The sequence below is a fragment of the Musca vetustissima genome, unplaced genomic scaffold (assembly GCF_032173495.1).
Source record: "Musca vetustissima isolate MV318-11 ecotype Yass unplaced genomic scaffold, APGP_CSIRO_Mvet_v1 utg173482, whole genome shotgun sequence".
Lineage (NCBI taxonomy): Eukaryota > Metazoa > Arthropoda > Insecta > Diptera > Muscidae > Musca > Musca vetustissima.
In genome coordinates this window covers 1-20,508 of record NW_026876759.1, presented here as the reverse complement: position 1 = coordinate 20,508, position 20,508 = coordinate 1, and the positions used below count along the sequence as shown (strand labels likewise).

The window sequence follows — 20,508 nt, the reverse complement described above, 5'->3', positions numbered from 1 at the left end:
TCCACTCCTCTTGTAGGCTTTGAAAAACTATTCTTTAATAAATCCACGCCTCTTGTAGGCCTTGAAAAACTATTCTTTAATAAATCCACGCCTCTTGTAGGCCTTGAAAAAATATTATTTAATAAATCCACGCCTCAGTTGGCCCTTGAAAAATATTCTTTAATAAATCCACGCCTCAGTTGGCCCTTGAAAAATATTCTTTAATAAATCCACTCCTCTGTTGGGCCTTTAAAAATATTCTTTAATAAATCCACGCCTCTTGTAGGCCTTGAAAAACTATTCTTTATAAAATCATCGCAGACTCTCTGAATTTCCTTGTATTTGATTTCCTTTACAATTGAAACTTTTTCCTTGAGGGTATAATTTCTCTCTATCAGTGATAAGAATACAAAGCTTTGATGTTGTTTAAAAATTAAACTTTTTTTGTGCTCCAGAAAACAAAAGTCAATGGTGCAAATGAAATGTTTCTCTGATAGCTTCTCTGCTTAAATGGAAGAGCACTACCACACTTTGTAGTAATAGATCCCGTCACACACACACACCCACACTAGAACACTCAATCTCTATTTGTGATGTCTTTCAAAATCCAGAAGCTTAAAATTGAACAACGTTTAAAAACGCGAAGCAAAGGAAGTAGTCTGCTTCCAGTAATCATTCTTTTGCCATATATGCACCAAAACATCCTCCCGGAAAGACGATAACCCACACACTCGCCCATCAACTTTACTCGGATTTGGCATTGTGTGAGTGCATGTCATTTGTGTTCAGCGTAATCTTCATTAATTCAGTCAGTCAGTCGTCGTCGTAGCTGCTTTATTCTTGTTTTCCTTTCCGTTTCTCAGTCACAAAAAGCGGAATCGCTTCCGTTTTGTGTTCTCTGTTGTTTTTTTTTCGAGTCAAGGATTTTATCCTATTTTCCAAAAAAACAAATACGCGTGAATACGACAACACTGCCATAAAAAACAACAGGACATAATTGTCTCACGGATTTAAATGCTGATGACTGTTGCTGGGCTTCGTTCGTTCTTCTTTTAGTTTGGTAGGCGTGTTATTTTGGCATAAATTAGTTAGAGGGTCCTCCTTGTTGAGCACATTTAAATGATGTTGTTCTTGTTGTTGTTGTTATTGCTGTTATTCGTAGCTTCTTGTTAATGTTGATTGGAAAATGTAGACGACAACAACAACAGCATTTAACAAATTGAAAAGCAATTGCTTGGATTTTTTCCAAAATAGGAAAAGTCGAAAACGTATTAACTTGTTGTTGTTGTTGCTTTTCAATTTGAATTTGAATGGGAGAAACTTAATTAAAGAAACAATGATGGGTTTAAAATTCGTGGGATTATATGTGATTGAGAAATAACACACACACATACACATTTCAAAAAAAAAAACAATATATATTGCTGAAATTTTATATTTTGAAAATTGATGGACATTTTTTTTGAAATAGTCCCCGTCACACTATGTCGCGAGTTCCTTTTAACAGCGGCCAAAAATAGAAGGAGTTATCGTAGGTGGATGAAATTTGGTACAAGTGCTTATTATTGGCCTAAAGAGCAACAGACAAAATATTGGGTAGATCGATAAAAAACTGGATAAATCGGACTACTTATGCCTGGAAAGCAACTGATAAAAACCTGGATAAATCGGACCAATATTTGGCATACCTCCCATATTGTGGGTAGTGAGAATTTCACACTTTTTGGCCTATAATTTTCAACTAAATTCAACGAAAACTGACAATCTATATCTACTTAGGTCCATCAAGCAACTGACAAAAAACTGAATAGATCGGACCAAGATTTGGTATACCTCCCATACAAAGGGTCTTGCGAAATCCGTTTTTGTGCCTATAAATGGGTTATATTCTGCCAAATTCGATGAAAATTGAAAATTTTTTTGTTAAAATTTGTATTTAAAAAATTCCATTCCTTTTTAGTCGTTGAAAAAATATCCTTTAAAAAATCCACTTCCGAAGTGTTTCTCATTTGACGTTAGGTTTCGAAATCAATGACTACTTTTCCATAAGAACCATGTCGACCCTGTATGAGGTGTGTATAGATAGCTCTACACAACAGAAGCACGCATTAATGCCTTCCTTTGTTTTGATAAAAATGCGTTCAGATTATAAACCAATGACTTTCGTAGATACAGTTTTATCAGGGATTACTACTCCCTATTGGTCGGTGATCATTTGTCGAATAACTAAGACTACCCTATCTTGACAGCATAGGAGGGATTTGGACAGTAGTCGTTCTTGTACGCTATGTAGGAATTCAACTGATCTCCATGAGTTTCTCACTTTGTTCTCAGCCATTAGCATCAAAATGATAGGGTTCGACGTAGAAGTTGGACTTGGGCCAACAAATCCGATTTGCTCTTTTCCGATTTTGTACCAATTTCTTGGGGAATATCACCGTGAATTTAAATATGGTACGAATCGAATACTAAGTTTCATTCGGGAACTCTGTAAAAATTGGATATGTAAAAATAAGCAAGTATAACTTAAAACGTAAAAAATGTAGAAAATTTTATAATATATACATTTTTTATACCAATTTCATTTATTTAAGCTACATATATACTATTTCAAGGGTATGTAGATTTGCTGCCCAAATTCAACATACCAACATTACTCCACCCACACAACCACCACTCTAAAAGCGTGCTACTTTTTTCATAATTTATTTAAAAACTATGTTCACTGTGTGTTTTCATTTAAATCACTCAAGTCGTTTTTTTTCGTTCATTCGAAATGATGATTACATACATTTTCATGAATATATATACCGCCAAGCAAACCAAAACAAAGCCAGTAAGGAAAGTAGTAAAGTCGGACTGGACCAACTAAATGATACCTTTCACCACTTTTGGTATATTGTACATATGTATCCTTACAATTGTATGTCAATGTTCCCTCGAAGGAACATACTCATGTCTTTCTGCAACCTATGATAAAATTAATTCATTCGGACAGCTTTAAAGTCGTCTGCGTAACTTGGGACAAATTTATGGAAAACGATTTGTAGCAAAATTCTCTGAAATTTTGGTAATCATCGGCCAATCCAAACCAAAGTTATAAGCAAAAATGTACTTAGCATGGCACGTAAGATATAAGAAACTTCCATACTTTGAGAGCTTCTACTGAAAAACTCACATTGCAGACTTAGCATACTATGGTTCGGAGGCGTCGATATGGAAGCCATGGCTGCATTCAAGTCATTCAAAACGAACCCTACTTAAATTGGGAAAATCGGTTCAGATTTAGATATATCTCCCATATATATATTTTCGTCCGATTTAAGATAAATGGTGAACTTTGGTGCACCATTTACCTTAAATCGGACGAAAATTTATATGGGGGCTATATCTAATTTTTAACCGATTTTCACAAAACTTAGCAAACATCATTCTAAGCTGAATTCAGTACGCTGTGACAAATTTCGTGCAAATCGAAAGATTTGCACCATTTACCTTAAATCGGACGAATATATATATATGGGAGCTATATCTAAATCTGAACCGATTTTCACGAAATTTAGCACACCACATTCTAGGCTTAATTCAGTACGTTGTGCCAAATATCGTGAAAATCGAAGGATATTTAGGGACTTTGGTGCACCATTTACCTTAAATCGGACGAAAATATATATGGGAACTATATCTAAATCTGAACCGTTTTTTTCCAATTTCAATAGGGTTTGTCCTTGGACCAAATGAATGAGCTGTGTCAAATTTCATCCAATTCGAATAATAAATGCGACCTGTACTTTCTTTACAATTTAACATGGAAGGACGGGCATGCACAAATCGACTTAGAAAGTGATCCTATGCATATTCTCAAAAAGAACCATGGGTCTATCTCGATTATTTTTGCCTGTTACAAACATATGCACAAAGACATAATACCCTGTACAACAGTGTGGTGAAGGGTATAAATATGTTTTGTTATCTGAAAATCCGATTCAAAAATATAGGATTTCGGATCTGTTATTTTCTGAGCAAAGTTCGGGTTAAAGTCGAAAAGGCAATTAAATTATACAAATATCGATTTTTTATCTTTGGGGACCCTATCTAAAGTATGTAAAGAGTTTTTCGAATCAAATTTTGTTAATTTACACAAAAAATTGGTTCATTTGACCCGCTATCCCGTTCATTATCATGACCGCCATTCCAATTAGTGGGTCAGATCGCCTTTGCTTTATAAAGTTTTCGGTTCATTTCATCCCCGAAATATCATCTGATCTTCATCGAATATTATTGTGCTAGCTATCAGCGTTACATTTTGCGCCCTCTAATACTAGATCCCCTAAAATAGGTACGTGTAACTCCCCTATCTGAGTGCATGAACGATATAATTGGTTTCAATTTAAAGGTCAACAGCTCCTCTTTATTATATTACCAACTTCTCAGGTTTATGTCCTGCAGAAGCAATACAAATTTTATAATTTTTCACACAAAAATCTGGGTCCATATGACCCGCTAAATATTGACCGATTGTCATGAAAACAGACATGATTGCTCCTTGGTTCAACCCTTACCCCTATTTAATGTAATTTCATAATGTAGGGGGCATAGTTGTGGCCTTTAGGCGCTCATAAAAGCAGAAAAAAAAGAGTTTTTGGTTCGGCTCCCCCTATAAAATATAAAATAAACGGATATTTACCATAGTGGCCTTCTTTGGTCCATAATTGTGACCTGTATCGTGTTTACAAATTAAAATGTATAGGCGGACGGACACACAGGTCTCGATCGACCCATCTAGTCGAAATATGACTATCGGTACACTAAAAGGTGGGTGTAGGACCAATAGCACATGAACTTGACATATATCGAACTTATCCTTCTGGGGTTTTAATATACTTACCAAGGGCTTTCATCCCCATAAGGAATTTTCCTCCCTGAACATGACCTCTATTTTGTGTAATTAATGCCAAATTGATCTCCTTGATTGTGGTTTTAGATGCTATATACCGACTTTGCACCCACTTTAAATGTACGCTTTGGCTAGAGATCGGTTCGTTGGTAATCTGTTGGTAATTTGATCGATTCAAATGTAGTCGGCTAGCTGCGGTCGGTTACTAAGTAATCAAATGGATGATGAGAAGCATTTCTGCAGAACTACATCGATGTATATCCTTGTTTAATAAACCATATGTATGTCCTGCTTCATTGTCAGTGTTTTTTTTAAGTTTTAACCGATATTCCCGCCAAGTAGCTATAATTTTTTCAGTCCAGTTCTTGGGAAATTCTTTGTTGTAGAAGATTTTTTTCGATGTATTTAATCATTTTGATATAACCCTCATATAAAGAATGGCTCGCCTTATTTTAGGTATTACGAAGGTTTTTGACAACATCTTCTCACCTTATTTGCAGATTCAAAGTTAACAAAAAAGGTATTTCCAGAAAATAGACAATATAGATTTATATTTTTAATTGCCGTCGTAAATGGTACCGCTTAATTTTCGGTACAGTTTTCTATCCTGGGTGTCGATGGTTGTATTTTATTTTATAGATAATTTACAATGGCATTGCCACCTGGATATTTTTCTGGATATTTTTAAAACATTTTGTACACTAATCATTTGTTGGAAGGTACAAAAAGGACGACGTTTGTACTTCTTCACTACATTGTTTTAATAAGTCTCTTCTAGATACCGTATATCATGATTACATTTATAGTCTTCGGTTCCTCTGCAGTTTTGTATCTATGGATCCTTTCAATCCGTATGAGGTCTCCCCATTTAAGTTCCATGTCTAGGTTGGCACCCACATATTTTATTTTGATCTGGAAATACCCATCATTTTCTTTGTTGGGTTATTGCTTTAAAACACACACACACATGCACTAACTTGCTCATAAATATTCTCGTACATATACATTTTAATCTTTGCTTAAGTACTTTGCAATTAGTTTCTTTAAATCCCATTCGTTTTGGTAAAATATATGCTGCTGCGGCATTAAGCAAATTCGGCAAGTGTATTGGTGTGTGAGTGTATGTATGTGTGTACATGTGGGTGTTGGTGTATTTTTATCTGCATACATTTCTATTAAATGTTAATTTTCGAAGGATAAACGAACGAGTGAGCGAATGACAGTTCTTTTTGTTTTTTTTTTGTTTTGGTAATTGCACGTATAAGTAGATGTGTTGTTAATGTCATCAAATGTATTTTTGCCTGTAAATAATTAATAATGTGATTTTCAAACATTTGTTAGTTCATTCTGAACTAACTTCATTACGATTGCGCAAAAAATCGGTGGGAATTTAAGAACAACATTTGAAATTTAAATTTTAATATCATTCGGTATCTGAAAGAAATTCTAGACATGTATTTTACCGACATTTAGAAATTTGTCTTGGAATCAGTTAGTTTCAAAGGCACACGATTCAATATTTCCTACTTCTAAATTGTCGATTTTATGCACTCCATTATAAGGAGGATTAAAACCTCGAAATGTTCGTGAGATATCGTAAAAGTATACACATCTTTGATGTCTTCCTCCATTATAATGTGGAGGATTAAAACCTTGAAATATTCGTCAGAGATCCCAAAAGTATACAAGTTTTTGATGTCGCGATATAGCTCGCAATAATTATGATAGAGCTTTGGGATATATCGGTTCACGCTTTGGTGCAGTCCCCATAGCGATACAGATTTATTTCCATTATTATATGCCCCATATAAAGTTCCCTAAGCAATTTTTTTCAGGAGAAGTGACGATAATTTGGCATTCCAAAATTTATTTGGGTACAGATCTTCTTGTCACAACAATTTCCTCTGTTTCGACCTAGCCATTATGTAAATGGCATTTTGAAGGGTCTAGTCGAATTACCACCGAAGTTCTTGGAGGATAAAAACACCTATGGAGAAAATTGTCGGTAAAGGTCCATGTTTTGAAAAGGTCCCTTATGAAGGTTCTCTTCCATTTTACACTAGTGCATGGCCCTAAGCGATTTTGCAAAAGACTGTAATTTGGGACTCCGGGTTTTACGTGGGTTCAAAGCTTCTTGGTACAACATTTTCAAGATATGTCCAAGTTTAGAACTATTACCTATATAAATGGTCCTCATTTTCGGTATGCTGAAGATCGTAGCTCTGGTTTTCCAACCTGAGTGTAAGTAATTTTGTTTTTTAAGAAGATTCTAGATAGGGATCTTAGTTATGGCTTCGTGCATATGTTTGTAACAGGCAAAAGGAAACGAGATAGATACATGGTCCATTTTGAAGGAAATCGGTTCAGATTTAGATATATATATAGGTATATATTTTCGTCCGATTTAAGGTGAAGAGGGCACCAAAGTCCCTATATATCTTTCGATTAGCACGACATTTGGCATAGAGTACTGAATTAGGTCCAGAATGATGTGTGCTAAGTTTCATGAAAATCGGTCCAGATTTAGATATAGCTCTCATATATAGTTTTGTTCGATTTTAAATAAATGATGCATCAAAGTCCCTATATATCTTTCGATTTGCACGAAATTTTGCATAGTGTACAGAATTGACTCTACAATGACGTGGGTCAAGTTTCGAGAAAATCGGGTCAGATTTAGATATAGCACCCATATATATTTCCGTCCGATTAAAAGTAAATTGGGCACCAAAGGCCCTATATATCTTTTGATTTAAGCGAAATTTGGCATAGGGTACAGAATTAGGTCCAGAATGATGATGTAGATATAGCTCCCATATATATTTCCATCCGATTTAAGGTAAATGGGGCACCAAAGTCCTTATATATCTTTCGATTTGCACGAAATTTGGCATAGTATACTGAATTAGGTCGACAATGATGTGTGTTAAGAAAATCGGTTCAGATTTATATATAGTTCCCATATATATTTTCGTTCCATTTAATGTAAATTGTGCACTAAATAACCAAAGTTTGGCCGACCGCCACACAATTTTGTGCAATGTACTGAAGCCACTACAAGCTTTCGTGTGCCAACTTTTCATGAAATCGGTTCAGATTTGCATATAGCTCCTATATATACTTTCGTCCGCTTTTAAGTAAATGGTGCACTAAAGACCCATAGCTAGGCCGATTGACACAACGTACTGAAATTAATCTCTGCAAGTTCCCTTGAAATTGGTTCAGATTTAGATATATCATAGTTTCCATATATAATTTCGACCTATTCATGTTGATTGTACACCAAATATTCAATAGGTGCCTGATTGATATTACATTTGAAACGGTGCAGCATATCAAAGAGCGCGTGTAAAGTTTGTCTATTTACAAAATTTAGAATTCCTTCGAAAATGCGACGTCTGTTAGGATGCATATGTATAATATACCCAAAGTGGTGAAGGGTATCACATAGTCGGCCCAGTCCGACATTACTACTTTCCTTACTGGTTTTAATTGTTATAGTTCCGTTTCTTTTCCCAAATACCCAAAGTGTACCCCGCTTTCCAATATACACCAAAGATATTACAGCCTATTAGAAAGCTTTCTTTGTCCTGAAGATCCTTCCTTTGGACTTTATATTTTTATTTGATTACCATAATTCTGTATACGCATATCACAGCACAACACTTCCATCACCAAACATAAACATCTCCTGTTTATGCCACATGGTATGAATCTCATACCACTTTTCCACTTTAATTTCCATTTTTTCTACCACCACCCCCTCTCCCACTTTGGTTGATGTTTGTGGTCAAGTCCTGTTTGGTGGTGTGTCATATAAGCCGCTTATGGAATTTTATTTATTCACTTTAACATAATTGGATGTTCTCCTCGTCTCGTCGTTGGCACACTTGTCTCGTGTGCTGTTGCCTTTTCTGCCAAAGTTCCGAATGTCTGTGCGTGCGTACGGATTTCGTTGTATTGTGTTTTTCTCTATGTGCGTGTTTGTCTCTGTTTTTCTGTGGAAGAGGAGCAATTTTAAAATTTTCCAGTCGACTTATTTTCTGTTGTCAAACAATTTACTCATTTTTATTAAACAGATAATTTCACTTGATACCAAATCGTAATTATAAATGTGTCTGCTGAAATCATTTGTTGTTGAACGGGGTGTTTTTTTTGGCAATGAGTGTGAGACTGTCAGACCGAAAAAAAACTGTCTGATAAGGATTTCAATTAAAATTTACATGTGAATGTCTAAGAGAATTTCAACGAAGGTGGTAGACTTTATTATAACAAGGAGTATATTTATTTTCGATTTATTTTATTTAAGCACTTATGTTATTTGGCTTCAAGAAATTCGAATGTTTGATACAAATTTGGAAAGCAGTAAACGATATTAATCAGTTTCAAACACTAGACACATGGAAACGAGTTCCATACTTTATTATTTGTTTATTCATATTTGTCCCGCCCCAAGGGTTTGTCACGCCGCGAGATATTGGTTTTAGACCCACCTTTAAGTATACCGATCGTTACATCTCAAATAGTTGAGTCGATCTAGACATCTGTGTCCGTCAGTCTGTCCATTCTGGCCAGAGAAGACCTCTGTTGTTTTTGGTAATGATCGGCTCATTTTTATGGAATGAAATGGACAAAAAAAAAAAAGCTTTATTTTTGTCTGTTTTTCTGATTGCTCTAGAGGCCACAATTATGACCCGGACACTAAAAAATTAGTATCCCACTAGAGGGACTTTCCTCATGACATCAGTGAACCGTTCACTAGCACGATTAAATGTTGGTAATCGATTTTGGATTTTATGTAAAGGCTTTCCCGCCTTTGCACATCACGAGAGATCCACATGATCTAGAGAGGTAGTAGAACAGGCAGTAGAACAGTAACTTCCAGGCAGTAGAACAATAACGTAAGAATGTTATTCTATGATTCCATACATAGCTGCAGAGGATAAACTGCTGTCTAGGCAGACACGATTAGTCTTAGCACAGGTACTCAATTTCTACGGATTGGACAGATTCAGACAATGCATAACCAATTATCCAACGTTTCTCCTATTGCGAAAAAATTGTGAAAAACGTACCATATTATAAAATTTTAATATAACACCCATTTATATTTTCATCGATTTCATACAAACTGCACTAAATATCCTTTTGGACTGTGTCGAGCAAACTATACCCTACTGGACTACCAAAATTTCTTCATATTATTATATTCTCTGGTCTCCTCTTTAAGGTCAACAAAATGTTGACCGATTATCATTAAAAGAACCATCCTTATAATCTCCCTCTCCGTGGCGTTCGGGTCAATATTATGATCTCTACAGCGACTAGAAAGTATAAAGAAAGAACGTTTTAGTCATCCTCTAAATATCATACGATCGTGACCGAGAACTAAAAATGTCTTGCTTCACCATATCCTAAACCACATCCAAAATTTCATAGACATTAGAGTAAAATTTGCGCATTCTAGTTTGGTAATGGAAAGTTAAAAAATCGGACGGGCCGACTATGTGATACCTTTCACCACTTTTGGTACATACAAGAGATGCTCATACGTACAATATATTTTTGATAGAGCAGACATACTATCTTTAGAGGATCATCGACTTAAAATATAACTAAATTAAATATGTGATATACATAGATTTATATACCAATATAAATAAACACATAAACATGTCATCCTGAAATCAATGCAAAATGTCATATCAATTCGTGCAAACGAAAGAAATGGAGATGCTTTGGAGCTCAATTAACATAAAATAGGACGCATATATATATATATATATATATATTGTAGATATATCTAAATCGGAACCGATTTTGACGAAACTTAACAAGTTTCGTGCAAATCGAAAGAAACGTGGAAGCGTTGATACACTATTTATATAAAACCGAACGAAAATATATATGGGAAATCTATATGCAAATCTGTACCGATTTGCACGCAACTTAACTCACATCATTCTATCCTCAATTCAGCACGCTTTGCCACATTTGGTGCAAATCGAAGAAACATAGGGACTTTGGTCCACCATTAACATAAAATCGGACGAAAATATAAATGGGGACTATATCTAAATCTGAACCAATTTTCATGAAACTTACCTCACATCATTCGAGACTTATTTCAGAAACCTATGCAACATTTCGTTCAAATCGAAAGAAATATAGGGTCTTTGGTGCACCAATTACTTAAAACCGGACAAAAAGATATATGCGAGCTATAACTAAATCTGAACCGATTTTCACAAAACTTCTCACACATCATTCTAAACTCAATTCAGTACGCTGTGCCAAATTTCGGGCAAATCAAAAGATATAGAAGGACTTTTGGGTACCATTTACATCAAATCGGACGAAAATATTTATTGGAGCTATATCTAAATTTGAACCGATTTTCACGAAACTTAGCACACATCATTCTAGACTAAATTCAGCGGGCTATGCCAAATTTAGTGCAAATTGAATGACACATTTACATAAAATCGGACGAAAATATAATTGGGAGTTATATCTAAATCTGTACCGATTTTCCCCATTTTTAATAGGGTTCGCCCTTGGGCCAAGTAAATGAGCTGTACCAAATTTCACTCAATTCGGATTAGAAATGCGACCTGTACAATTTAACATGGACAGCCGGACGGTGGACGGACGGACATGCATAAATCGACTCAGAAAGTGATTCTGTGCATATTCTCAAACGGAACCAGGTGTCTATTTCGTTTTCGTTTACCAGTTGCAAACATATTCACAAGAAATACTCTGCACCCTGCAGTGTGGTGAAGGGCATAAAAATAACGTTCATGGTCCATTTCATCCCCTAAAGATTAAACGAAATGATAAGTGACGCCTTTGATCAGAATCGGTTCTATACACAAAACTTTACGACGGTTAGTCACTAACTAATTTACAAGAAAAAAAATGTCAGTTGGTGTTGGGGACAGATATATACCTTTAGTCAATAATTTGCGGAGGTCTATGCAAAAAAACATATATTTTTTTCAAAGATTTTACCATATTTGGAGAAGTTCCAATTGTGGGGAGGAGTGGGCCGATTTCCCATCTTTGGATTCGTTCTAGGCTAGGTAAAAATAGTATAAGTTTGACCATTAGTGGGGGAAGCACTATAATGAGTGGACCGATAAGTTTCATCTTCCAACAATATACGGGTATGGTTTAATATATTAGATTGTGAATACAGTGAACTCTCGATAATGTGAATTCGATTTCGAATTTGTTTGCTAATTCCCTGATTTTTTTTCAATATCTTAATGTCGAGATTTCACTGTAGTTTCTTGTGAATTTGATGCTATTTTCGCGTGATATAACATGTATTTTCAGCATATTTTTTGGTCATTTTGCGGATGAGGTACTAGATTTTATTCTGCAACAAATATACGATGTGTACAGTTTGGATATTGTAAAATTAATTTTCATAACAATTTTGACCATTCTGTGGGAAAGGTGCCAGCGGGATTTGGTCCAGAGAAACATGTTAGACCGCATTTAATTAATATTTCGAAGAGACACATTTTTGCCGTATCAACGTTTTTATATATCCATTACTTTGTTAATGTGGACATTAATATTAATGCCCACATTTGTTTCAACAAATTCACCCCTAGCCCTGTTGCTTCTGTAAAATAAATTAATATCCCTCCAATCCCCTAAAGAAAAACAAACAATTTAATTGTTTTTGTCAATAATGCTTAAAATGTATTTATTATTCTTTAGTTTATTTCATTATTAAATTAAATTAATTATTTTTGATTTTCTTTGGCTTTGAATGTTTTTGGTTAATGCTAATTTACAAACTAATCCGTAATAATACAATGGAAATACCCATAATAATAGTGATAATAATAATGGCAAACATGTACAATTTTCACTTGCATTTTTCCAAGGAAATTAAAATTCTAATTATGAAACGATGATGTCTTGGCAGAATTAAATACAATATTAAATAATTTACAACAAAATTTTAATAAATAATAATTTTTAAATAGATAATAATGATGATTATGAGTGAAAAGGTAGTTTGGGTGGTTTTATTTACATTGAAATTTTAAGTAGATTTCCGTTTCCGTATAACTCTTTTTGGTAATTGACAGAACATTAAACTGTACAGTGAAAAGGGGGTGGAGGCAGATATTATTTTTCAAATTTTATTTTTTTCTGGAATTAACAAAACAAAAAATAAATTGCACTGACCCTTTTTTGGTTTTTTGTCTTTGTTGTTAGAAATTTTAAATTAATTTTTGGTTATAATTTTTTCTTTTCTTTTTTTCATTTCTATACAATTATCATCACATTTGTTTTTTCTTCGGCTTTCGAGGATTTTTGAAAAGATTTTTTTAATGAATTTCTTTTCTTATCTAATCCTTCCTTAGTCCTTGATATTTACGCATTTCCATTATTTGCAACAATTTATGTTGCATCTTACAATTTTATGAATGCGAATGACTTAGATGATGTGCTGCACCCAAGGGATGGAAATATGGGCCATAGGGTGAATAGGGCATGGTATGCGAGTAGAGCAGACTACTGGCATAAGCACCAGGACCAAATGAACCGGTAGGTGGTGGAATTGTAGGGCTGTTGACATCCATACCAGGATTTTGTTTCTTCCATTTGGTGCGACGATTTTGAAACCAGATTTTCACCTAAAATGAGAAAAAGATAAAAGATTGGAAATTAGTAAAAAAAAATTATTTAATTAAAGAAAAAAAAAAAATAATTCGGGAAAACAGGCATGTATTTATAAAGAATATTTTTAAGGTCTATAAGAGGCGTAGATTTTTTTAAGAATTTTTTTCTATGCCTATAAGAGGCGAGGATTTTTTAAATAATTTTTCCAAGCACTTAATGGCCAATAGGCGTGGATTTTTTAAAGAAGTTTTTCCAAGCACCCAAAGAGGCGTAGATTTTTTAAAGAATTTTTTCTATGCCTATAACAGGCGAGGATTTTTTAAAGAATATTTTCCAAGGCCTATAAGAGGCGTGGATTTGTTAAAGAATTTTTTCAAGGTCTGCTAAAGAATATTTTTCAAGGCCTATAACAGGCGTGGATTTTGTAAAGAATATTTTTTTCAAGGCCTATAAGAGGCGTGGATTGTGTAGAGAATATTTTTTTCAAGGCCTATAAGAGGCGTGGATTGTGTAGAGAATATTTTTTTCAAGGCCTATAAGAGGCGTGGATTGTGTAGAGAATATTTTTTTCAAGGCCTATAAGAGGCGTGGATTTTTTAAAGAATATTTTTTCAAGGTCTGAGGCTGTGGCAAGCTTTTTTCATTAAGTATTCAATTTTTTAATTTTTAAAATTTATTTAAATTTTCCAATATTTACCTGCGTCTCAGTCAACGACAAACTCAATGCCAAATTCAATCGTTCACAAACACTTAGATACCGTGTCGTTTTGAATTTATTCTCCAAGGACACCAACTGTTCATAGGTGAATGCCGTACGGGCTCGCCTGGGCTTTGAACCACCACCACTGCTATTCGATTTACCATCACCGGAACGGCCATCACCCTTTTTCGAATCCGTCTCACTGGCATGATCATCAATATCACTCATACCATCATCGCACATGTCATCTTGGTCCATGTCATTAAGGTCTTGGGCTAAAAGACAAAACAAAAACAATTATTAGATAAAATAGCAAATAAATTCGTAATAAATTAACAATTATTGATAATATTAAACTAAATATAATAGTACACAAGAAATTATCATCAATCACTTAAGGCAAATGATCCAACATATCATCCCCACGATATGTCAAATGCCTGAGTTGTTTTGATACTGATGATGACCAAATGGCCACTGATGACCACTGACCACCATCATTGGAATAAAATCGAAAAAAAGAAATTGTCATTCAAAATATAAATTGAAATCAATCACTTTCACTTTTTTCTCTCTCCACAATCGTCATCATCATCAGAATCTGCCAACATAATAGCCAAGCCAGTCTTTGATGTGATTGTTTTTTTGCCATCTCAAAAAAAGGTAACACCTTCCACAAAAATGCAATCGATATTTATTGATTCTTAACCCCCACCCCGCACCTTACTATACCAGAATAGATGGAAAAGACAGAAAAAAACCAACAACAAAAATGACAAAATTAATTGGAAATAAATCTGTGATGGGCCCTGTTTTTGAGGGGGTGTGACAACCCACACATCATGTTGTTACCCATTCAATTCAATTAAAATAGATTATGGCTGTGGTGCCGTTGTTGTTGTTGTTTTTGTTGCTGCCGATGTTGTCACAGTTGTTTGACACATACACACATCGTTAGAAATTTGCGAGGCAATGGTTTTTGCGAATCTGTGACAACCAATTATTTGTCATGTTACAACAATTTATGCCATAAAAGTTTCACGATGATTGCAGGGCACAAAATTCGGTAGAGGGTTATTAAAATGATAGGGGAATATTTAACCTAAATTTTTCAGGGCCTTGTAAGGAATAGATGTCTGCAGTATCAGTTTAAGGTATTTTAAACAAAATATTTCAAGGACTATTTTCACTATAAACTGGTCAAGAACCAACACAGGCGCTGTTTTTTAAACAACATTTTCAAGGACTATCAAAGCCCAGGCGTGTACTTTTTAATGAATTTTTGTGAAAGGGCTATCAAAGCACAGGCGTGGATTTTTTAAGGAATTTTTGTGAAAGGACTATCAAAGCACAGGGACTATTTACAAAGGACTATCAAAGCCCAGGCGTGGATTTTTTAAGGAATTTATTTCAAAGGACTATCAATGACCAGGCGTTGGTGTTTAAGGAATTTATTTTCAAAGGACTATCAATGACCAGGCGTGGTGTTTTTAAGGAATTTATTTTCAAAGGACTATCAATGACCAGGCGTGGATTTTCTAAGGAATTTATTTTCAAAGGTCTATCAATGACCAGGCGTGGATTTTTTAAGGAATTTATTTTCAAAGGACTATCAATGGCCAGGCGTCGTTTTTAAGGAAATTATTTTCAAAGGACTATCAATGACCAGGCGTGGATTTTTTAAGGAATTTATTTTCAAAGGACTATCAATGGCCAGGCGTCGTTTTTAAGGCAATTATTTTCAAAGGACTATCAATGACCAAGCGTGGATTTTTTAAGGAATTTATTTTCAAAGGACTATCAATGACCAGGCGTGCATTTTTAAGGAATTTATTTTCAAAGGACTATCAATGACCAGACGTGGATTTTTTAAGGAATTTACTTTCAAAGGACTATCAATGCTTGGGCGTGGAGTTTTTAAGGAATTTATTTTCAAAGGACTATCAATGACCAGGCGTTGGTTTTTTAAGGAATTTATTTTCAAAGGACTATCAATGACCAGGCGTGGTGTTTTTGAGGAATTTATTTTCAAAGGACTATCAATGACCAGGCGTGGATTTTCTAAGGAATTTATTTTCAAAGGACTATCAATGACCAGGCGTGGATTTTTTAAGGAATTTATTTTCAAAGGACTATCAATGGCCAGACGTGGATTTTTTAAGGAATTTACTTTCAAAGGACTATCAATGCTTGGGCGTGGATTTTTTAAGGAATTTATTTTCAAAGGACTATCAATGGCCAGGCGTGGTTTTTTAAGGAAATTATTTTCAAAGGACTATCAATGACCAGGCGTGGATTTTTTAAGAATTTATTTTCAAAGGACTATCAATCAATTTTTTAAGGACCAGGGCGTGGATTTTTTAAGGAATTTATTTTCAAAGGACTATCAATGGCCAGGCGTGGTTTTTTAAGGAAATTATTTTCAAAGGACTATCAATGACCAGGCGTGGTGTTTTTAAGGAATTTATTTTCAAAGGACTATCAATGGCCAGGCGTGGTTTTTTAAGGAAATTATTTTCAAAGGACTATCAATGACCAGGCGTGGTGTTTTTAAGGAATTTATTTTCAAAGGACTATCAATGGCCAGACGTGGATTTTTTAAGGAATTTACTTTCAAAGGACTATCAATGCTTGGGCGTGGAGTTTTTAAGGAATTTATTTTCAAAGGACTATCAATGACCAGGCGTTGGTTTTTTAATGAATTTATTTTAAAAGGACTATCAATGACCAGGCGTGGTGTTTTTTAAAGGAATTTATTTTCAAAGGACTATCAATGACCAGGCGTGGATTTTTTAAGGAATTTATTTTCAAAGGACTATCAATGACCAGGCGTGGATTTTTTAAGGAATTTATTTTCAAAGGACTATCAATGGCCAGGCGTGGTTTTTTAAGGAAATTATTTTCAAAGGACTATCAATGACCAGGCGTGGTGTTTTTAAGGAATTTATTTTCAAAGGACTATCAATGGCCAGGCGTGGTTTTTTAAGGAAATTATTTTCAAAGGACTATCAATGACCAGGCGTGGATTTTTTAAGGAATTTATTTTCAAAGGACTATCAATGACCAGGCGTGGATTTTTTAAGGAATTTATTTTCAAAGGACTATCAATGACCAGACGTGGATTTTTTAAGGAATTTACTTTCAAAGGACTATCAATGATTGGGCGTGGATTTTTTAAGGAATTTATTTTCAAAGGACTATCAATGACCAGACGTGGATTTTTTAAGGAATTTACTTTCAAAGGACTATCAATGATTGGGCGTGGATTTTTTAAGGAATTTACTTTCAAAGGACTATCAATGACCAGGCGTGGATTTTTTAAGGAATTTTTGTTAACTGACTATTTTCAAAGGACTATCAAAGCCCAGGCGTGGAATTTTAAGGAATGTTTGTTAATTGACTATTTTCAAAGAACTATCAAAGCCCAGGCGTGGATTTTTAAGGAATTTTTGTTAACTGACTATTTTCAAAGGACTATCAAAGCCCAGGCGTGGACTCGCTTCGGCGAGGATTTTTTAAGAAATATTTTTAAAATGTCTATAAAGGCCCTTCCGTGGATTTTTAAGGAGGCTTTGGCGAGGATTTTTTAAGAAATATTTTTAAAAGATCCAAAAAGGCCCTGGTATGGATTTTTTAAAGAGGCTTTGGCCCAGGTTTTAATTTTTGAAGGAATTTTTGTTAAAGGACTATCAAAGCCCAGGTTTTAATTTTTGAAGAAATTTTTGTTAAAGGACTATCAAAGTACAATTTTAAAATTTTGAAAAGGACTATTAAAGCCCATTGATTTTTTAAGGAATATTTTTTGAGAGTCCCGACAAATTTTGGTGTTTCTGTTGCTCTGGCTTACGTGAAGGACTATTTTTTCAAGGGTCAATGAAGGCCTAGGCATGGATTTAAATTATTTTTAGGGACTATTTTTAAGGGGACAAAGGGGACCCAGGCTTGGATTTTTAAAGAAATGTTATTTTAAAGGGACGGAGATTAAAAATGCGTAAAATTCGCCATAAAATGTTCCGAAACCATTTTCTTACTACATCATTCCAAATACCCCAATCCAAAAAATCCAAGACATCTAAAGAAAATCTCTCCCAAAAAAAGCCTTTTTCTTGATTAAGTCTTTTCTGGTTAATACCTTGATTTTACAACTCTGTACTTTTTTACATCTTGGCGACATTTACAAATGTTTGGAATTTACACATTTAGTCTATGAAAACCCTCCATACACACTTTAAAGGATATCCCACATTTATTTTGATAAGGGTTTGACAGTTGCTCGCTTGGATTTCAACCCTTTGGAAATATTTAAAGAAACCCCGGCAGCCAAACAATTTGATTCCAATTTATTTGCAACTAATATCCTTAACAATGAGAAATTGTCGCTGTAGTTGTTAAACGTGTTTTTTTGTTGTAGTTGTTGTTGTTGGCAATGCTTGAGTGCATTTTGAACGCTACTTAATGTCATTTTAAAGAACATAACAATCCACCCAAACAGTATCCCAGTTATACACCCTTTTAAAAAAAGCTATTCCAAACCATGCCGAAAGGGTTTTAAAACATTTTGATTGTTGGGTTGGTTTTCACTTCGAGATGGGGTTAAGATTTCTGAATTCCTTGTATTTTATTTTTTTGTTACTTGGCGGAAATTGTTTAACCTTGCCTAAGGGTTACTAAATTGTTTTGTTGTGTAGTTAATTTGTTAACAAGTAAACTTTTACTTAATTGTCCTTGTTGACTGGGTGTGTGTGGAGAAGGAAATTACGATTTAAGTATAACAAGGAGTTAGGTGGAGCTCACTTTGAAACAACTTGATTTTTTGATGGGATTTACTTGGAGATGATTTCATTAAGACTTGGCCGAAAGGGAAAATGGATAGGACAAACAATTTCTGAGAATATATTTCTGATAAAAGATTCCGCTGCCAGAAATCTTTGAACCAAATTTTTGTATAGATTCCATATTTTTGGTTGACACTTTTTATGAAATGTTATTTTGAGGTGAAATGTTTTCAATTTTTCTCTAAAGAAATCTTCTCACCAAATTGAAATCTTCAATGACCACATGCTAAGTTTATTAGAAAATATTGATTAGATTTTCAATTAATACCCTTTATGGTGTGTTTATCTTATACTTTATATACCATTTGTATGCATGCATGTGCCACCATATCCTTTGTCATTCGACTAAATCATTTTTCTTTACATGGGTACACAAGCATGAAATCCGTTTCACCTCCCCTCCCCTCCCCTTCCCTTCATTCAAACAAAAAACAACTTAGCAGACAATCAAACAGAAAAACACCTCAAACAAAAAAGTTCAGCTTCAGGAAGGACCTGCTACCAACAAGCATCTACATACAAATAGAAAAACAATGACTTCCGTGGATGTGTGTTGGCGGTGTTGTATGTATACCGGAAATATAAATTGACTGCAGGTTGTTTTAGTTAGCAAGGGAGACGTATGCCGACCACCCAGCCAACCAGACGATGACGAGTCGACCAGCAATCTGTTGTTTGTTCATTCATTCAAACAGACATCCATTACAAAAGTAAACCTATTTATAAATGTGGTTTGCTCGCGCGTAACCGCCATTACGCATACTAACGTCATCGCCAATGGCCTTAGACAAAATCAACAGAGGCGTAGGTTGGAAGTTTTTACACAACAGAGGTGCAATTAAAGACAAATACTGTCGTAAACTTAAATAATTACTGCAGGCGACAGATTTCTTCAATCTATTACGGATCCATAAATAATTAGGACTCACTCGTACTCTATTTTATTTTTATATTTTTCTCCTCTTATTTTCTATTATCAAAATTTGTAATCCTTTTTTGTTTCTACTACGCCTCTCTATAACATATGGACGTATACGTCATATGTAGTATCCGGAATGCATCGGTATTTACGTATATCTGTCTGTGTGTGTGTGCAACTTCACCTATAATTGTGTATTATTACCAGTCAACGACGACTACTACCGGATCGGTCAATAAATGTTCAATATTAAATGAAGCATTGCTGTTAATTAACTGATTAATTACCGCACTGTTTATATTGAGAGTCCACTACAGCATTTAATTTTGCAATCATGTGTCTGCCTCCATGCTGATAACAAACACACACACGCACATCTACATACAGATACGTGTGCACTTATAAATGGTATTGTCCAGCGGGGGTCCAATAAAATAAAAGCGAGCAGGCGGGCGTGAGCTAGCCATTATTTTGTAAGTGTATGTGATGGTTTAGGCGCAATTAAAATTGACGATTATTTGCCTACTTT

At 34.6% G+C, this 20,508-nt stretch overlaps 1 protein-coding gene across 1 annotated transcript; it reads right to left on the bottom strand.

Annotated features, from left to right (window-relative positions):
- Window positions 1–13,253: 13,253 nt before the first annotated feature.
- Window positions 13,254–14,495, bottom strand: LOC133321308 (homeobox protein slou-like). Its single transcript, XM_061530400.1, has 2 exons — window positions 14,223–14,495; window positions 13,254–13,539 (listed from the first exon to the last, which is right to left on the bottom strand). The coding sequence occupies exons 1-2, from the start codon at window positions 14,481–14,483 to the stop codon at window positions 13,324–13,326; spliced, it is 477 nt and encodes a 158-aa protein (XP_061386384.1). The 5' UTR covers window positions 14,484–14,495; the 3' UTR covers window positions 13,254–13,323.
- Between the last annotated feature and the right edge of the window lie 6,013 nt (window positions 14,496–20,508).